This window comes from Hemitrygon akajei, chromosome 5, assembly GCF_048418815.1.
Source record: "Hemitrygon akajei chromosome 5, sHemAka1.3, whole genome shotgun sequence".
Classification (NCBI taxonomy): domain Eukaryota; kingdom Metazoa; phylum Chordata; class Chondrichthyes; order Myliobatiformes; family Dasyatidae; genus Hemitrygon; species Hemitrygon akajei.
This window is the reverse complement of record NC_133128.1, coordinates 171,215,826-171,236,226: the sequence shown is the minus strand read 5'-3', so window position 1 is coordinate 171,236,226 and position 20,401 is coordinate 171,215,826. Positions and strand designations below refer to the sequence as shown.

Genomic DNA, 20,401 nt, shown 5'->3' with positions numbered 1-20,401 from the left:
TGATGCAGCGTGAATTCTATCATATAATGATCACTGTCTAAGGATTCCTTTACCTTAAGCTCACTAATCAAATCTGGTTCATTGCACGACACCAGACTTGCCTTTTCCCTAGAGGGTTCAACTATAAGCTGCTCTAAAAAGCCATCATGTAGCAATTCTATACATTACTTCTGTTAGGATCCAGCACCAACCTAATTTCCTCCTCCCACCCCATGACTATCATAACATTTCCTTTTGACATGTCTTTGTTTATCTCCGTTAGGAAATATGCTGCAGTTACGTGAATACAGTAGATATTAATTCAAGAACCCGTCTACAGTTTACATTAAGTACTGAAAATTGGAACCAGTAAATTGAAGTTAAAGCATACCTTTGATTAAACACTGTCTGTGAAGCACAGGCTGATGCACAGACCAAGAGGTACGATTGGCAAAATGGTGCTCGTGAGATGAACGCACATATAGATTAGCCAAACGTTAAGACAATGGGGCTGTGTTAATTGTCTTACATCAATCCGGGTAACTATGGGTTTGCACTATTGTAACCAAGCTCAAGAAAGCTTCTAGGCTAGACTGATACTATCAATTGTTTGTCCCAGCAAAGGTATTCGAACATTCAAAGATGTCTTCCAACGTAGATATGCAATTCAAAGAGAAAGCACTGTCACCCTCCAGTATTTAAGTGAACAATGTCACTATAACTATTGAAATTTTTTCTTAAGTGTACCATTGAGCTTAAGGGTATAAAAATGAGATGCACTTTTGAACTGTGAGACTATCAAGAGAGTTTCGAGAAGAATGCCTGCTTGTTATGATGAATAAAGGCTTCATCACCAGCTCAGTGCCTCTCCAGTGACTTCCAAAGTCATAACACTCCCAGAGCAATTTGTAGTCCACATCGTGACACTATGACACTAAGATTGGAGGTGTTGTGGACAGCGAGGAAGGGTTTCAAAGCTTGCAGAGGGATCTGAACCAACTGGAAAAATGGGCCAGAAAATGGCAGATAGAATTTAATGCAGACAAGTGTGAGGTTCTGCATTTTGGAAGGACAAATCAAGGTAGGACATACACAGTAAATGGTAGGGCACTGAGGAGTGCGGAGGAACAAAGGGATCTGGGAGTTCAGGTACATAATTCCCTGAAAGTGGCGACACAGGTAGACAGGGTTGTAAAGAAGGCTTTTGGCATCCTGGCATTCTTAAATCAAAATATTGAGTATAGGAGTTGGGATGTTATGGTGAGGTTGTATAAGACATCGGCGAGGCCAAATTTGGAGTATTGTGCGCAGTTCTGTTTACCTAACTATAGGAAGGATATCAGTAAGATTGAAAGAGTGCAGAGAAGATTTACTAGGATGTTGCCGGGTCTTCAGGTGTTGAGTTACAGGGAAATTGAACAGGTTAGGACTTTATTCCTTGGAGTGTAGAAGAATAAGGGGGGGATTTGATAGAGGTTTACAAAATTATGTGGGGTATAGACGTAGAAAATGTGAGTAGGCTCTTTCCACTTAGATTATTAGGAGAGATAAATACGAGAGGACATGGCTTTAGGGTGAAAGGGGAAAGGTTTAAGGGGAACATCTTCACTCAGAGAATGGTGGGAGTATGGAACGAGCTGCCATCTGACGTCGTAAATGTGGGCTCACTCTTAAGTTTTAAGAATAAATTGGATCGATACGTGGATGGGAGAGGTCTGGAGGGTTATGGACTGGGTGCAGGTCAATGGGACTAGCGGAATAAAGTTTCAGCACAGGCTAGATGGGCCGAATAGCCTGTTTTCTGTGCTGTAGTGTTCTATGGTTCTATTGTTTGGAAGCCTGTATATAATGCCCATCAGGGTCCTTTTATCCTTCCAATTTCTTAACTCTACCCACAAGGATGCTATATCTTCCAATCCTATGTCATCTCTATCAATCGAGCCACCCACCTGTTTGTCCTTTTGATACAATATGTATTCTTGGATGCTAAAATCCCAAATATGATCTTTAAGCCACGAGCCAATTTCTAACTGCGTTACAAGATCATCAGAAGCAGAAACTGCAGAAAGAGAGTCACTTTGGTGCAGATAAAAATGCTTTTGTAAGCTCAAAGGTCCCTGTCACTGCAGGCTCCTCTACACTGATGAGATCTGACGTAGGCTGGGGGACCACTTTGTCGAGCACCTTCGCTCCATCTGCAACAAGCAGGATTTCCTGGTAACTAACTATTTTAATTCCAATTGCAAATTCATATTCCAACATGTCAATCCGTGGCTTCCTCTACTGCCATGAGGCTACTCTGCAGTTGGAGGCGCAACACCTCATTCGGTCTGGGTAGCCCTCTCCCTGATGTCATGAATATCAATTTCTCCAATTTCCAGTCATTTCTCCCTCAGCCGTCTTCTTCCAATACTTTCCCCTGTTCTCTTTTCCTCACTTATCTATCACCTTCTCAGATGCCCCTCCTCCTCCTCTCTCTCCCATCAGATTCCTTCCACTTCAGCCCTGCACCTTTTCCACCTATCACCTCTCAGCTTTTCACTTCACCCATCACCTTCTTGCCTGTACTCCTTCCCCTCCCCCACCTTCTTCTGGCTTCTTCCCCCTTCCTTTCCAGTCCTGAAGGATCTTGCTCTGAAATGTCAACAATCTATTCCCTTCCATAGATACTGCCTAACCTGCTGAGTTTCTCCAGGATTTTGCACGCATTTCTCTGGATCTCCAGCATCTGCAGGATCTAGTGTATAGAAATTTAACATGTCTACAGCTTAAAAAAGATGAGATGCAGAAAAGAGATGAAGCTGAATGGAATGTGTCTCATACAAATCACAACAATACAGTAAACAAAATGATATGAGCTTTAATAAAGTTGTACAAGGACTAGCGAAGTTAAGCTGGCTCACTTCAAACCTGGCAATTTTTGAAAGGGGCTGGCTACAAATGAAATTCTACATGGATATAAAGATTTTCAAAATGTATACCAATAAGATTGTAATGTGCATGCTGTTTTATGGAGTGACAAAACAGACTTGGAGATAATTATAATCGAGAACTTATGAATTTATAAGTACCTCAGAAAGGCTGATCATTAAACCTTAAGCATCTGCAGACATCAAACATTCAATTTTCTAAAACGTCATTCCTAACTAAAATATCCAAAGCTCTAAGAAAAATAAATTAATGTACCTGGGAGGCTTATGGTACTTGCAGAGGAAATCAAACCGCTCATCTGGAACAGGCACTCTGCTTTCATTGGGATCGATAGTACAGAAAGGAAAGTTTTCTGCAGCTGCCTGGCTCTTTGTTAGAACATTAAAAAATGTAGATTTCCTGTTTCACAGAGAAGAAGAGTATTTTAGCAAATGTTTGAATATAAACACTTGATACAGTGAAAGTGAATAAACAGCAAGATTATCTTGAAGACTGAACATCCTGCTTACAACGCCAACTAATTATTTAAAGAATTAGGGGCAAGTTTGAGAGACCTTTAAATGATTTTACAACTTTGCTAAACAGGTCTTATGTATACAAAATATATATTACATATAGCAAACCAGGCACACAAACAGCCTAATACTCAGAAGCTCAGTTCCATCCTGAACAAAACACCTCCTTGACTGACAAACCATCCATCAGTCCAAATGTTCATTCCACAGTGCTGAGTATTCAACCACAAATTGAAATGCAGTTACTCACCTTTGCTACTCCACAGCACCTTCAAACCCACAACCTTTAACATGAAGGAAAAAGGGCTGTAACACATTGAAACATCATACCTGCATATTCCCCTCCAAACTGCATATTTCTCTGACTTGGAAATATATTTTCATTTTTTCAATCAGTGCCCAGACTAAACCCTGGAACTCCCTACTCATCAGCACTGTGGGAGAGCTACATCAGAACTGCAAAGGTTCAAGGAGGCTCACCAACTCTTTCAAGGATACTTGGCTAAGTGTAATAAATGCTGGCTTCCCAATATCTAGAATATGAAAAAATGAATTTTGTAGAACACTAGCAGCATTACAGCAGTATGCAGCTCAGAAGGCTGTTCAAGGATTTGTGTTGCACTTAACGAGAGAGATGCTAGTCTTAGTACAAAAAAAGGAAATGCATTTCTATTTCCTGCCCTAGGATACAAAACTTGTCCTATCACAAGCAACTAAAGAAATAAGATCTACGTGCTCCAGCATTTAGAACAATGGGGGGGGGGGGGGTGAGGGCAGAAATTTACAGAAACATCCATGATCTTTAGAAGCATGATAGGGTAGATGACAAAACATTCCCACTTGGTGACGGTTATACAATGAGGAGCTGGTCATTTCAAACTGAATTGTGTAGGAACATCTTTTCAAGGTTGGTGAATCTCTGGTTAGGTAGCATCTATGAAAAGAAGTTAACAGTTGACATTTCGAGCTTTCTCCCCCTTCCTGATGATGGGTCTCAGCCTGAAACATTGACTGTGTTTTCTCCCCTCACAGATGCTGCCTGCCTAAGTTCCTCCAACATTTTGCATATTTTACTCAGAATTTCCAGCATTTGCAAAACCTCATGTTTAAGGTTCAGAAGTCTGACAGCAATGAGAAAGAAGCTGTCTTGAGCTCCTGTATGTTTTCTAAGGCAGCAGAAGAGGGAAGGGGGGAATGGCAATGGTGGCAGGCATCCTTAGTACTACTTGCCTTCCTGAAGCAAACTTCCTGAAAATGGACTGGATGAAATAAAAGTGAGAAGTCTGGGATGGGCTAGCCTGTAGCTTCCAATTGTCAAGAGTAGAGCAGTTATCATTCGAGTTTGAGATGCAATCCATAAGGATACTTTCTGACATTAAGGGCTAGGTTGCTTTTCTGACATCATGACATAGTATTTGCAATTTAGCACTGTATCTAGCAAAAGAGTTATTGTTAGAAAGGGAGCAGAACAGAGGACTAAACACAATCATTGAGAGCACCACTGTTAAGGTTCAGGGTGGATAAAATGTTACAAGCAACTAAGAATAATTTAGAGGTGCTGGGCCGAAGAGCCTTTATCAGCGCTCTAAGATCCAAAACAATATATTCGCTTTTAAACCCAGAATATTACTAAGTTCTACTCACATTATTATCATCTCTCAAAAATATTAATACTGCTTGCTCAGTACCAAACAATGCAGGCAGATATTTCCTCCAGTATGGAAAGGAAAAAGCCATTGTCTCTGAACCAGCTCACAACTTTGGGGTATTGCTTGACAGAGAGGATGTGTGCAGCACATTTTAAACCTGAAAATCTTTTCTCTCCATTTCACTTGGACTCATTTTCAAAACACATAATGCATGAATTTGTCACCTCCACACTTTACTACTTCATAGAACTTCAGGACATATCCTATGTCCACCTTTACAGCAAAGAACACACTTCAAATGTTGAATTCATTCAGCTGTCACTCCATTCTAGAAACTCCATATGTGATGTTGTCACTAGCAAAGCCTTCAACTGTGTGCCACAGCAAAAACACATTGTAGCCCCAAATGCCGTCCTGCTGTCATCAAGTAAATCAGTACATGATAATGAACGCATCCATTGGAAGATAAGACATCAGAAGATTGACAGTTGGGTAAATCCTGACAGTAAATCCTCCAAGATTCAAGTAACACACAGTTCTGCAGTTGTGTTTTTGACTATCATTGAATTGTTCCACCAAAATGGTTTGGGTGTCAAAACTAAAACTATAAACTGTTGGAAATATTCACGGAACAGGCAGCACATTGTTTTATTTCAGATGTTTGGCATCTGCAGCATTTTATTTTTGAAAAATAAAAGATCTGTTTCTGCAACTGGAAATGACCATTGATTGGACTTGCACATTTGTTAAATGTTAAGAGTAAGATTGTCACATATCACAAAGTTACATTACAAGATATTTGCCTATTTTACTAATATTTACTGTAGATGACAGATCTAGACTTACCTTATATTTTTATGTTACTAAAAATATATCATTTAATCTATTTCAATCACCAAAGTAGTTGATTCTTCATATTTAAATTGGTTAAATTCATACATTTCATACATGTCCTTAAAAGGAATAATTCGGTGATTTTCATAACTATACTGATTTGATTGAGTCAAATTAAGTAATGTGGAAAAGGCAGGTTGCCTTATGAGGAAAAATTGGACAGATTAGTTTTGTATCCAGTAGAATGAGCGAGATTGATTGAAACAAGATCATGAGGCTGTTTGACAGAGCTGATGTTGAAAAAACAATTCTCTTTGTGGGTGAATCTAGAACTTGGGGTTACTGTTTAAAAATAAGAGGTTGCCCATTTAGGGTAAAGTTGAGGTGAAAATACTTCTTGGAATTATGAATTCTTGGAGTTTCAAAGAAAGTCCTTTAACATCTTTAATGCAGAGCCAGACAATAAGCATGGTGAAAGATGCATGATATCAATAAAATAGAACTGATGGCATTATTAGATCTGCAGCAATCTGATGAAACAGCGCAGCAAGCTCGAAGGGCTGAGTGGCCTACCTCTGCACATAATTCATATGTTTCAATGGGAACCACTTAGTGATGTAACTTTGCTTTCATAACAAACAATTTTTTTTGGTGGGAACCTTAATGACACTAAAATTCTATTTCAATCTAAAATAAAAGCTATGTGTGTCGCTTGTATCAGAAAACCATGCATCAATGCACATAATTTTGTGGCAGTTTAGAAAATGAACTTTTGACCTCTCAATTCATTTACTAGTAAACTATTGTACCATATGACCCATCAACAACAGAAGAACCAAGTGTGAAAGTGTCAAAACACTGTCACGACCATGGCATTTTGGAGATGATGTTGTCAAGAAATGACAAGTGAAATGCAAAAGCCTTCCCCCTTGCTGATGTGAAATGGTAATGAACAATGATGAAGTTTTCCCTTACAAGTTGCTACATTGCTCCCATCAGCCACATCCTGGAATACAAGACTAATGATTTGCATCAGAATAACAACGACTTCAGCAGTTCTTATATTCATTTTTGATATCTATACACAGGACATCATAAATGGGAATTGAATGTATGAACATAATGCACTTACAGTTAACAGAAGACACTAATTTGAAATACTCAAGACTGAACAAAATGATTCGATTATTAAGTCGCAATGCTGTGTATTTCAAATTAATAGAAATTTTTAAATATTGTGGAAAAGAATAGAGTGACTAGATGATACCAGAAGAGGATAACAGTACTAAGAAAATCACTGGAGAAGTCTGCACTCTTTCCCACTGGAGAGAAACGGGTAGATTTGTGGTAGAACTACCAGTCAGGAAACAATGATTTGTACAAAAGCAAATTTAAATTGCTATTCAAAAGTGTAAGAAAAAGACCGACAAAGGTGAAAAATTATTGTTCTGAGTCATTTCATTTTGATACTGAAATGGTAAGAGGGATGAAGATGAAATGAGACACTGAAAGAATGGCAAGTTGGAGAGTGCATGGTAGGATCTTAATTAACCACCACTAAAGTAATCTATGAACAGAATGACTTTACACAAGGGCTAATTGACTTTCTGATACTCCAGGAAATTGTCTCCTCCATGACCAACAGCACCACAGTATTATGGCACCATATAGCTTCTTTCAAAGTCTCAACAAATTTCTCACTCATCTCTCAACCCAACGCCAAAACGTTTCGACAAAGGAAAAAGGAAATAAAATAAAGGACAAAAGAGCAGTAGAAATGAAAATAAGGCTGCAGAAGAGTACACATCTTTGTTTTGAAGAGAGGTCTAAAATGACCACAGCAATTACTGTTCCAGCTAAGTGAAGAAGGCATTCCAAACTTCAAGCAATCCTCACCACAACTTTTATAACTGTACAACTAATCTAAACCCCAGCAGTGGTTTACTAAGTTTCCCAGCAATTGCACTGAAAATGTAAGCACTGAACCTTAACAATGTTAGACCTAAAGCAAGTAGCAACTCCATTCATTTCAAAAATTAGGAATAGCTGCAAGAGATTGAAGTATGCTTTAATTTAGCTTGTGAATTAATTAAGATAACAAATATAAGTGTTTTGTGTGGTGTAAAAAATTTTAGTAGCATCATTAATCTTTGATAGCTTGAAGATTTTCAATATATGCAAAAGATCAGATCACTCCAGTACAATAACATTTTTGACATTCAGTAAATCTGTTGACTTACCCACCTGTCAGAGCATTTCTAGGTAGGCTTCAGTGATTTCACTGGTAAAGGAACCTAGGTGGCAGCACCAAATATTGACCACTGCTGAAGAGTAAAACCAATACAAGCCTGAAATTGGGAACGTTGTGATATAACAAGTAACAACACATCCTTCGCAAGCTCTCATTTTTCATTGTCCTGGAACAGCGCTGCATGTTTTTAGAAGTATCACCTTCTTGAACACAAGAGACTGCAGATGCTGGAAATCTAGAGCAGTGATTCTCAACCGTTTTTTGGCCATGGCCCCCTTAGGAGCTCTTCTCAGGTTCCAGGGCCCCCCTTTCAAACAGAGATACAACACGAACAGATACACAGAAAATCATTTATTATTGAACACCAAGAAAACTTGAACATTCCGACATACTGGACAAAACTTAAAGAAAGACTGTATGAAATTAAACATCTATCAGGCCTAATGCGATCCTTGAGCTTGGTGCTTTTCCACAAGTTTCATGATATCGGGCTGCAAATTAGACAATGACAGTCGGAGGTCACCTCATGTTGCGATATCAATTCTGTTCCTGGATTTTGTCAAGGAAACTACCTTGCAGAATTCACTCTCAACCAAATATGTTGAGGGAAAGGCAATAAAAAAAATCTTTGGGCCTTTTCCCTCACAGTGCTGTAAACTTATTTGGTAGATGACTCTTGATCCAAAAATCTTTTTGAAACTGACTGAACTAACAACGTGCAGTTATATCACTCTGAAGATCAATCAAACTCTCTTGAATTTCTGCCTCAACTTGAGACAGTTGTACTTCAAATGGATTCAAAATCCAATCTGGGATACCAAGGTTTAACAGGTCATTAAATCTTTCTTGCATATCCTTGTGTATCTGCTTGAGATGTTTCACATAAACGGTAAGGTCATCATCCTTCAGTGCCTCTGCGATCGTCTTCAGGTTTGGAAATTGTAAAAATTCCCAGCGTCCCATATTGTGGCAATAGACTTCGAGTTTCTTAAGGAAAAAAACAATGTCTTCCTTACAATCTATGAGGCTACTGTTTTTGCCCTGTAAGGACTTGTTTAACAAAGTAAGTTTCTGAAAGATATCTGCCAGATAAAATATGTCCGCCTTAGCATCGAGTCTTCCTCCGTGCTCTTTATCAGACATGAAGAAAACTGTGGTGTCTCAGAGTGTACAAAGCATTGAAGACAGTTTCCCTTGGAAAGCCACCTCACCTCGGTATGCAGCAGCAGTGTCTGGAAGTCTTCATCATTTTCTTCACACGGCTGCCGGAAAAGACGATCCTGAAGGGCATGGAATTTGATGAAGTTTACAGCCTTTATGACAACTGAAAGCAAAAGATTGAGATATCCTCCTAAGTTTTTAGCTACTAGGTGCTCCCTGTGAATGACACAAAGAATAGTAAAGACAGAAGGTATAACTCTTTTTAGACGGGCGATGAATCCTCTGTATCAACCAACCATCGAAGCAGCACTATCAGTTGCACAAGCAATTATATTCTCCATTGGAATATTGTTCTTGCTTAAGTAACTTCTGACTTCTTCATAGTATCCGTTTTAATCCTCCTGGCAAACTTCTCTTCCATCAGTTCGTTTCCGTTCCAGAATCTCACATAAGCCATGAGAAGAGCATTGTTATCTTGTAAAGTAGTTTCGTCTAACTGTAAAGAGAATTTCTTGGATTGTAAAGAACTGACCAATCCCCCTTCAATGTCCCGTGCCATCTCATTGATTCTTCTGGCAACAGTAGAATTACTCAAGGGAATTGCCTGAATTGTTTCTTTGGCACTCAAATTCATGACATCAGATATTATTATGAACACTGAAGGCAGGATAAGTGCCTCACCAATGTTGTGAGCATTTCTAGTTTTAGCAATCAGTTTACTAATTTTGTATGATGCAACAAGACCCTTCTCTAATTTCTCTGACGTTTGAGAAAGCATTTGTTTCAGCGTTGGCCTTCTCTCGAAATTATCTCAAAGGTTTTTGAAGAAATCTAAGTGTTTTTCCTTCTCTGGATGCGAGGTATCCAAATGTTTTTTTCAATTTGCTTGGCCTCATGCTTCCATTTGACAATGTAGTCGTGCAATTCAAACACATGGGCAAAGATGGGTTTTGCAGAGATGCAATGAAACCATACGATTAAGTATACCACTGAATGCTGCCAACACTTTTTTCATTGGTTCAGTTATCAGGGCCCCCATAAACACTTGGGCTCCCTTTCTCAGTTTTCAGTTGGTGGCCCCCTTCAAATGTGCCAGAGCCCCCAGTGAGAATGGTTGATCTAGAGTAACACATACATCATGCTGAAGGAACTGAGGAGGTCAGATAGCATCTTTGGAAATGAATAAACAGTTAATGTTTCAGGTTGAGACCCTTCATCAGCTTGCCTCTTTCATAGTCTTTTTTAAAATGTAAAAAGTCTGTACAAAAGAGCCAGGTTAATAATATTCACAAGAGTTTTAAAAACATGCATTATTGTTCCAGACATCCTCATAGTGGGGATGCAGATATCGCATGCAGGACAATGTTTTATTTATATCCTAAACTGCTCCTAAATAGAGTGGGTTCCCATTCAGATATAGCCTAGATCAGATAAGGCAAGCATAATCACATATTTGTATTTTACTGCACCAATACTATATTCCAGATCAATCTAATTAAATAAGTGTAAATTCCACAACTGGTATGGAGGGTTCAAACTCATTTCTCTGGATCATTAATCCAGGCCCCCAGATACCCATCCAATAATTTTAACCATGATGCTACCAAACCCTCTATTTAGTCTATTGATCCAAAACACATTCTAAAATTTATTAAATGCTTCAAAGATAATCTACAAAAAAGAACCAAGTTAATTAAAGCAATTAAAGATAGGTGAAAAGTTTTATTATATTGATATTTTATAACTGGGACTCGGATAGAAAAAAAAACTGTGAATGTTGCTCAAATTTTATCCAAATTCATTTTTTAAAGATCATACGCTATTGTCCAAAGTATTCATGGATATATCCGCACCACTCTCTGTAGAGTCCTATGATTGGGCGAAGTACAATTCCCATACCAGGCAGTGAAGCAGTTAGTCAGGATGCTCTCAATTGTGCCCCTATAGAACACTTTGCAAGGACAAACTCCAAGGCAGAGTACAAACTAAATGGCAGGATACTTGGTAGTGTGGAGGAGCAGAGGGATCTGGAGGTACATGTCCACAGATCCCTGAAAGTTGCCTCACAGGTAGACAGGGTAGTTATGGGGTGTCAGCTTTCATAAGTTGAGGGGTAGAGTTTAAGAGTCGCGGGGTAATGATACAGCTCTATAAAACTCGTTAGGCCACACTTGGAGTACTGTGTCCAGTTCTGGTCGCCTCACTATTGGAAGGATGTGGAAGCATTGGAAAGGGTACAGAGGAGATTTACCAGGATGCTGCCTAGTTTAGAGAGTATGCATTATGATCAGAGATTAAGGGAGCTAGGGCTTTACTCTTGAGAGAAGGAGGATGAGAGGAGACATGATAGATGTATACAAGATATTAAGAGGAATAGACAGAGTGGACAGCCAGCGCCCCTTCCCCAGGGCACCACTGCTCAGTACAAGAGGACACGGCTTTAAGGTAAGGGGAGGGAAGTTCAAGGGGGATATTAGAGAAAGGTTTTTCACTCAGAGAGTGGTTGGTGTGTGGAATGCACTGCCTGAGTCAGTGGTGGAGGCAGATACACTAGTGAAGTTTAAGAGACTACTAGACAGGTATATGGAGGAATTTAAGGTGGGGGGGGTTATATGGGAGGCAGCGTTTGAGGGTCGGCACAACATTGTGGGCCAAGGGGCCTGTAATGTGCTGTACTATCTATGTTCTATAGAATGCTCTTAGGATTTGGGGGGTGGGGGGCAATATCAAACTTCTTCAACCATCTGAGGTGAAGGAGGCACTGTTGTGCCTTTTTCACCACACAGTCGGTATGTACAGCAGGGCAAAGAAGTGTCAGCAATTAACTTTCTAAGAGACCCTGCAGGTGGTAGTATTCTCATACTTGTTATTTTTGTCTTTAGTAGAGGTTACAGGTTTTAAAAATGTTGGAAAAGCCTAACTAACTGTAAAGCATTTGAACATAGCACACATAGTACATTTTAACTGGTGACAGTGAAACACTTTGGAAGGTAAATGGGAGAACAGATTACTAGTCCTGCTTAAGTGCTGTTGAAGATGTAGTCATCCAGCAAATGCAACACATTCCACTGCACTCACTTGTGCCTTACATAGAAAATAAGAACAAATGAAAACCATTTCCCCACTCTACCATTCAACATGATTATGGTTAACCATCTGTGTATATTATTCCCACTCTCTCCTAATGACTTTGCATCAAGAAATTTGTTTACTTCCTTCTGAAGTATATTCAGCAACTTGATGAATGAAATCCATAGATTCACCATCCTGAGTGAAGAAAGTCCCAAATCTCTTCAAAGTACATTATTATTAAAGTATGCACACTATGTTCAACCTTGAAATTTGTCTTCTTACAGGCAGCAAAACCATTAGAACCCATTTAAAAATAAGACTGTCCAACAGCCAATCTGCAAAAAAAAAATCTTGCAAACAAAAGTAAACAAAAAACACTCAGAACTAAAGTTTACAAAAATGAGTTCACAACCGCAACAGCAGCCAGAAATGGAGCCTGTTAGTTGCAGGCCATGGCCTCAGTTCAGCGCAGAGCTAAGCAAACTCGCAGAGCAGTAAGCTGAAAAGTGGCCCTTTCCTCATCTACAGCCCTGACACCTCAACCTTTTCAAACTGCCCTTGCACTTAAATCAGCCAAACATTGGCTTTTCCTCAATCTTGGGCCCAGGCCCTGCACTTCAATTCAACCCCCCGCCCCAAGTCCACTCAAGCATTAGCCAAACATCAGCTTATTTCTTGCTTTCGGGCCAAGGCCCCAACACCTCAATTTGGCTTGGACCCACAAAGCAGCTAAATCCCCCAAAACAATGCAAAAAATGCTAGGTCGTACAGGCAGTTCAAAAACTCAACTCCAAAAGGTGAAGCTACCGGCTACTGATTGTACTAATTGTTGACCAGTAAAAGTGATTAATTAGGTCAGCAGATTTATATGCTGCCAGTAGAGGGTCACCATATTTCACTTGCACCATCTTAAACCTTAAACTTAAATCTTGCCACAGAACCCAAGATTGTGATGTCACATTCTAGGCATCCAGGCAGGGAAAGCATTCATTCTACATCCTACAAACAAGCTGGATGAACTCAGCAGGTCATCCTGTCTCTTTAACACTGTCAAAATAGTGCCAGTTTCAATTAGATCTCATCACATTCTTCCAAACTGCAGTTGACCTAATCTCAAAAAGAATGAACCAGTCCCATCTCAAAAATCAGTCTGGTGAATCATTATGGAACTTTCTCTATGGCAGGTTATGATTTTATAAAATTCTATGAGGTCACCCTTCATTCTCCTTCACTCCAGGAAATGAAGATCTCCTGTGGGCAACCTCTCCCCCATAACTCAGGCACTTTAATCCAGGCAGTACTCCCACCTGTCTCTGCTGCACACTCTCCAGCTTTATAACACCTTTCCAATGTTACGAAGGATGAACAACTCTGATGGGCAGAAGGGTACAGAGTTGCCCATGTCCCCCCCCCACCCCGGGAGAATCACAAACTGTTACTGTTACCACGCTGCTCATGAGAGAGAATGAGAAAGAGACACAGATAAGAGGAAAAACAAATTGGAACATCTGCTGCTGATAAGAGTGAGGAGAGGAGCCATTGATTTACTGTTGTGTCTTTTGGAGAGGGCTGTTTACTTGGTACTATTCTGTTCATTAAAATTCCTCAGTGGACAGGTTTGATGGGCTAAGCCATTCAAAACTGATTGACATCTGAGACCCCGTGAGTAGGGATAAAAGTGAGGTCTGGGGAGACACCCCTCAGACGCACCAAGAGACACACTAGTGAGCACTGCTTAAGTGTTGGAACCCACGAGAAAAGTGTGGGGCATCGGAGACCGAACGAAGGATCGGTCAATTTTAACTCACAGTGTTTATAGCGAGGCTGGTGGGGGCTTGTGCTTGTGTCCACTCTTGGTGACGAGTCCACCATAGAAGAACGGTCTAGCTAAAGGACAGAGGGGTCATAACTGAGTGGCCACAACAACATATCGACGGATCAAGAAAATAAAGGAAGGTTTGAATGACTGTAGCTGTCACTGTTTGCTTGCCCTCTCTCTCTCTCTCTCCCCCCCTCCCTCCAACGGTTACAACAAAAGAACCAACAACTACCTCAGCCTACTTAGTTTTTTTTTCCTCTACAGAAGATGGCACAGGTATTTGTTTAATTATGCAGGCATTTTCTGATTGTACTCTACACAAATTTGAATTTAGGATCCTGGTTTCAGATTTAAATTTTTCTACATTCAACCTAAATTAAGAATTCTATCAGGTTACAGTAACTTGCTCCAAAATGACCCCATACAACCGACTATTAACTAAATCTTTCACATTACACTATACTCAGTCTAGGATAGTCTGTTCCCTAGCTGACCGCTCAACATACTAATCCAAAAAGCTAGTTTGCACACATCATCCTGTTAACAGTGGAAAGAATTTGTAAGGCCAGCTAATGTTCACATACTACAGGAAGGACATCCACCCACTGACCCACTCTTAGAAGTAATGAATTTATGTAGCTGTTTCTCTTACATCCTTAGACAATTTTGACTCAAAATGGGGCCCTGGTAAAGGTGATGTGTTTTTCATTAATAGAAGTTCAGTCTAAAAGTGGAGATTTGGCCCTTGGATGTATTGACTTACATTTTCAGGGTGCACTAGTACCACATACACTGTTGTAAACTTAACTGAACATGTTTCTAGGTAGGGTAAACTAAAACTTACAGTATCCAGAGGAAACTACTTGGATTATGAAACACTGACAAAAAAGGGTCAAAATGCACAAGGGGTCCATAAAGAAAAAGGCCATTTTTTGAAAGAAAAAGTCAAAACTACATATTATTAAAAGAGGAAAAATCATCAACATTCTGGGACACACCATACACCTGAAACTGGAATCCTGACTCATGTTGTGCCTCTGGGGTCAGTGCTGGCCCATTGTTATCTGTCATCTACATCAACAATTTGGATAACAATACACACAACATAGTAAGTCTGAAAATGACTCTAAACTAGGTGATATAGGTGGAAAAAGGTCATCAAAAATTACAGGGAGAGCTTGATCAGCTGAACAAATGTGCTGAGGAATGGCAAAAAGAGTTTAGAACACAGAACAGTACAGGAAAAGGGCCTTCAGCCCAATGTTGTGCCAAACCAAATAAACTAGTTATCAAACGGCTAACTAATCTCCTTTGCCCACACAATATCCATATCGTTCTATTTTCCTCACGTTCATTTACCTATCTAAATGTCTCTTAAAAATCCCTAATGTATCTGCCTCTACCCCCAACCAAGCAGACCACTGTGTAAAAACCTTGCCCTTCGTATTTCCTTTGAAATTACCCTCTTGCCTTGGATACCCTTGGAAAAATATACTGTGTCTACTGTATCCCACCTCAGCCTCCAATTCTCCAGAGAAAAAAACCCGTTTGTCAAACCTCTCATTATACAACATGCCCTTTAATTCAGGCAGCATCCCCGTAAACCTCTTTATACCCTTTCCAAAGCCTCGATATCCTTCCTATAATGGGGGGGGGGGGGGGGAACCAGAACTGTATGCAATACTTCAGATGAAGCCTAACTAGTGTATTATAAAAGCTTCAACCAATCCGTAACACAATGCCTTGACTAACAAAGACAAGTTTGCCACATGCCTTAACTACCCTATCAACCTGTGTAACCACTTTCAGGGAGCTATGAACCCAAGGTCCCTCTGCTCATTAACACTTTAAAGGGTCTTACCCTTAACAGTGCACTGTCTTTATACTTAACATACCAAGGTGCATTGGATTTAATTTTGAGTTTAATTGGCTAAGTCCAAGTTAAGTTTTGGAAAAGCAAATTCAGGTAGGCTTTGAATGGCAGAACCCTGGGGAGTGCTGTAGAACAGAGGGATATTAGAATGCATGATTCACTGTAAGTGGAGTCACAAATAGACAACGTGGTGAAGGATGTTTTTGGCATGCTGGCCATCATAAGTCATGACACTTGGGAGATCATGGAGAGTTTGTATAGGATGCTGGTGACGCTGTATTTGGAATATTGTGTTCAGTTTTGGTTGCCCTGCTATATTAAATATGTTGAACTGGAATTAAGATTAGACTGGAAGAAGTGCAGAAAAGATTTACAAGGATGCTACTAGGACTTGAGGGAATGAGTTATAGGGAGAGGTTAAACAGGCTAAGATTTAATGAAGTGTGTGTTTCTTTGGATTTCCAGTATCTGCAGCTGGAAGATAGATATCTGTACAGATACAGATGTGTTTGAGCATAGGAGACAGAGGTGACTTTACAGAGTAGAAAATCATGAGGGGCATAGACAGGGTAAATGCATTTAAGTCTTTTTCCTAGGGTTGGGAAATTAAGAACTAGAGGATATATGTTAAAGGTGAGAGTGGGAAGATTTAATAGTAACTTGAGGCGCAACTTTTTTGGTTAAGCACACAAATGGTGGAATCAATATGGAATGAGCTGACAGAGGAAGTGGTTGAGGCTCATACATTAACAACTTTTAAAAGTCAGTGGACAGGTAAACAGATTGTAAAAGTTTAGGTTATAGGCTATACATTGGCAAATGGGACTACATAGTCACCTCGATCAAAAGGCTTGTTTCCAAGCTATTTAACTCTATGACTAAGTAGCTGCAGAGTAAAGCAGCCTACTTGACTTGCACTCCATTGATCACACTGAAAATACACACAGTCCCCTACCTCATAAAAAGCTGAGAGCAGATCCACATGAATAACATCAAGTTTCAAATTAAACACTATTCTTACATGAAAATATATCACTAAACTGTCATCACTACAGGCTCTAATTATGGGAATTTAGCAACAATAGCACCATGGATTTTCCTTCACAAGGAGTGCAGCATGATTAAAGTAGGTCTCATCACCATAGTCTCTTGGACATATATTTTGGGCAATAATTGACTGCCAATAGTATATATAAAAACATGTTACTATTAATCATTGACAAGAGAAGAAAAATATTTTCCAATCACGTGACATGTCTTAAATCAAAAAAGTACATACACTTTAATTCTACTCGAAGCAATAACACACACTGTTTAATTCAAGCAACTTGCCACTTAGATTGCTCATCCAAAATGTCAAACATGATTATGACAAAGCAGCAGAACTATATTTCTCTTATTTTGGAAGCTCATCCAAACCTTTTAAAAAGTAATAAATGGTGTTTTATTAAATGCCTTTCTATACTCTTTCATTTGGCTTTTATGTTATTTACTTGTGACAGAGCAGGGTATTCAATTTCCAACAAGTTAGGCACTGCAGAAGTATTATGACAATACTTCCATTGCTTAAACTCTTCTTGGGTTTCCAGTCGGGTACATGTATCAATTTTAACCAATGTTTCGACGACAAACTCTGCCATCTTCAGAGATGATGCCTAGGCACGTCTAGTCCGGTAGTATATAGACCCCCATTGTCCATCCCACACTAGACATGCCTAAACATCATCCCTGATGAAGATGGCAGTTTGTCATCAAAACTTCAGTTAAAATCGACTGGAAGTCCAAGACGATTTTATGCGCCATATACTCCAAGATACCACAAGATCCTTTTCCTATTTCCATTGTGTTCACATGAATTTCCTCCATCCTTTGCACCCTTTCATTTTTTTCCTGTTTCTACTCCCTTCTACAATTTAGTCCCCCCAGCCCTTTAACTATAAAGCAGCACTTTACAATTATTAACCAAACACCCACAAAAGCTATCAACGCCTTTATTCATTTGCTTTTCCCCGCCAAAAGCAATTACTTTTACGTCTAACATCTTCCTTTCAAAATCCACATAGAATCTTAATATAAACTAGACCACTGCTCACCTAATAATGTTTCAGGATTGAAAAAGTATCTAGTGCTCTCACAGCATATATGACAAATAAACTTTTCTCGGGCTTCTAGCCGGGTATAAGTATCAACTACAACCAACATTTCAATAACAAACTCTGCCATCTTCATCAGGGATGATGCCTGGGCATTTCTAGTCCAGTAGTAGTTATACCCCCATCATCTGTCCTGCATATATTACAGCATTGTTATAATGATGATGATGATAATAATAATAACAATGAACAGTCTTTACACAAAATACTTCCAAAACTTATTTTGGTGTGAATGAAGTAGCAAGACATCTCTCTTTTTGCCTCCATTTCCAAATAATTACTGTATTTGCTTTTAAAGAAAACCCAAGTATTCCTCAAGAAATACAATGACAAATTAAATTGTTTGATATAATAAATAAAATTAGCCATATTATCTAATACAGTACAAATCACCAGACTAACTTATTATTTTAGCAGTAAGTTAAATTACCAGTTCACTAGTAAGTACCCCAGTTCACAAAAGAATGGAGAGAAGCTAGTAATTAGTTTACAACTCCCACTAAGAAGCTAAATAAACTTCCAAGGAAATTGTTTTTCTATTAGAAGTTAAACAATCTTTGGGTGGACAAATACATTTTTCGTGAAATACTGAACAGCATTAATCAAATCCATTAATCTTCATCTTGCAATGACACTGCACTATTGTTAACTTAAGTCCAGCATGCACACTTGTTAACGTTAATATAATTCGGGCCAGATCACATCACCATAAAACTTAACTTACCCTACATTTGGCAAACCAACAATGCCAATTTTCAACGAAGTACCAAATCTCCCAATGATGGGTGGCAACTTCATTTCGCCGTCTGCCTTTTTTGGAGGCATGTTCTAAAAGACAAACTGTAAAAAAAAACAATTGCGTTATACGTTTCTGATCATTTGGAACGTATTTAACATATCAGTGCTGACAATTAAATATCAGAACGTATCACTATAAAAGTGAAACTCTAATAAGCTATAGATTGCTCTCTACTTAACCAGTGAGTAGCCTCCAGAAGACTCATTCTATTTATAACCTGTTCACAGCTGAATGTTGACATTTCACCTTTTAGAAACTGAGTCTGTTGGTTCACCTCTCGCACAGCAGCTGCACCAATGAGTTAATTCTTGTTCCATCAGATCTGCCAGGAGGTGCAGGCCCGCTCACCCAAGCTGCAAGGCAAGGCCTGGACAATATCTTAGTGTTTTTTTTAAAAAAAAACAAACGAACACCGCCTGGCTAAGATGCGAGCTCAAACTACAAAAGCAGCAAAACGCAGGCTTCACCTGATAAAATAGCGAGTCGTGTTTGAGGGCTGAACTGTTGGAATAAAACTCAAACCGACGCAGCCGCTCCACACACTGCACGCGCCGACCGGCCAGAGGGGGAGGGGCTGGGGAGCCGCAGCCTGGAGCATGCGCACACGGCACTTGCCCATTGGCTAACAGCAGGCCATTTGAAATTCCGGCAGAAGTAAGTCAGAAGGAGAAAGGAAGCGGTGTGGGAAGAAAGCGGAGAAGATAAAAACGGAGAAAGGCTGGAAAGAAATTATGTGAGGGGGGGAAAAATCTCCCGTTGATTACTCAAAAAGTAAACTAATAATGACTCCATGTTGCTACAAAGTTGTTACCTTTGATTACTACAGCTTATATATATATATATATTAGATGATTTGCGCTGAAGTGAAAAAGTATAGGACTAAATTTGTTTTCGACGGGCTAAACCCCAAGAAAATCATATGTGATCCCAACTCGTTTGTGGTCCGTTAAATGTTATTCATTTGTCAATATTTTAAGTATTTACATTTACACAACAAAGCTGTATCTTTCCATCTACGAGATAAAATAAATTAAGTAGACACAGAATTCGTCCGAACACTGCCAAAATAAAATTTGTAATGCCTTTTGTCCCTACTTCTGTCCCGTTGCCACAAAAGCCCTTGTTTAGAGAGAAAAAATCACTTTTTGCAAGCAGTTCGTCCAGGAAGTTTGCAAGGGAGGGTAACAGAGGGCAAAAATTTCACTCCGCGACATAAAACAAACTTGACTACTCCTCTGAACCACCACAACGCTTGTGTTATGAACACAAGATTCTGCAGATGCTGGAAATCCAGAGCAACACATCAAAATGCTGGAGAAACTCAGCGGGTCAGGCGGCATCTGTGGAGTTAAGCAGTCGAGTTTT

General features: G+C 39.5%; 1 protein-coding gene across 1 annotated transcript in view; it reads right to left on the bottom strand.

Moving 5' to 3' along the window:
• Positions 1-19,622, bottom strand: part of ola1 (Obg-like ATPase 1) — a 168,196-nt gene extending 148,574 nt beyond the window's left edge. Inside the window, exons 1-3 of the mRNA XM_073047198.1 lie at positions 19,504-19,622; positions 18,962-19,077; positions 3,166-3,309 (exon numbers count right to left, since the gene is read on the bottom strand). Coding sequence (XP_072903299.1) covers positions 3,166-3,309; positions 18,962-19,062 — 245 coding nt within the window. The 5' untranslated portion in view covers positions 19,063-19,077; positions 19,504-19,622. The remainder of the gene's footprint in view (positions 1-3,165; positions 3,310-18,961; positions 19,078-19,503) is intronic.
• Positions 19,623-20,401: the final 779 nt, after the last annotated feature.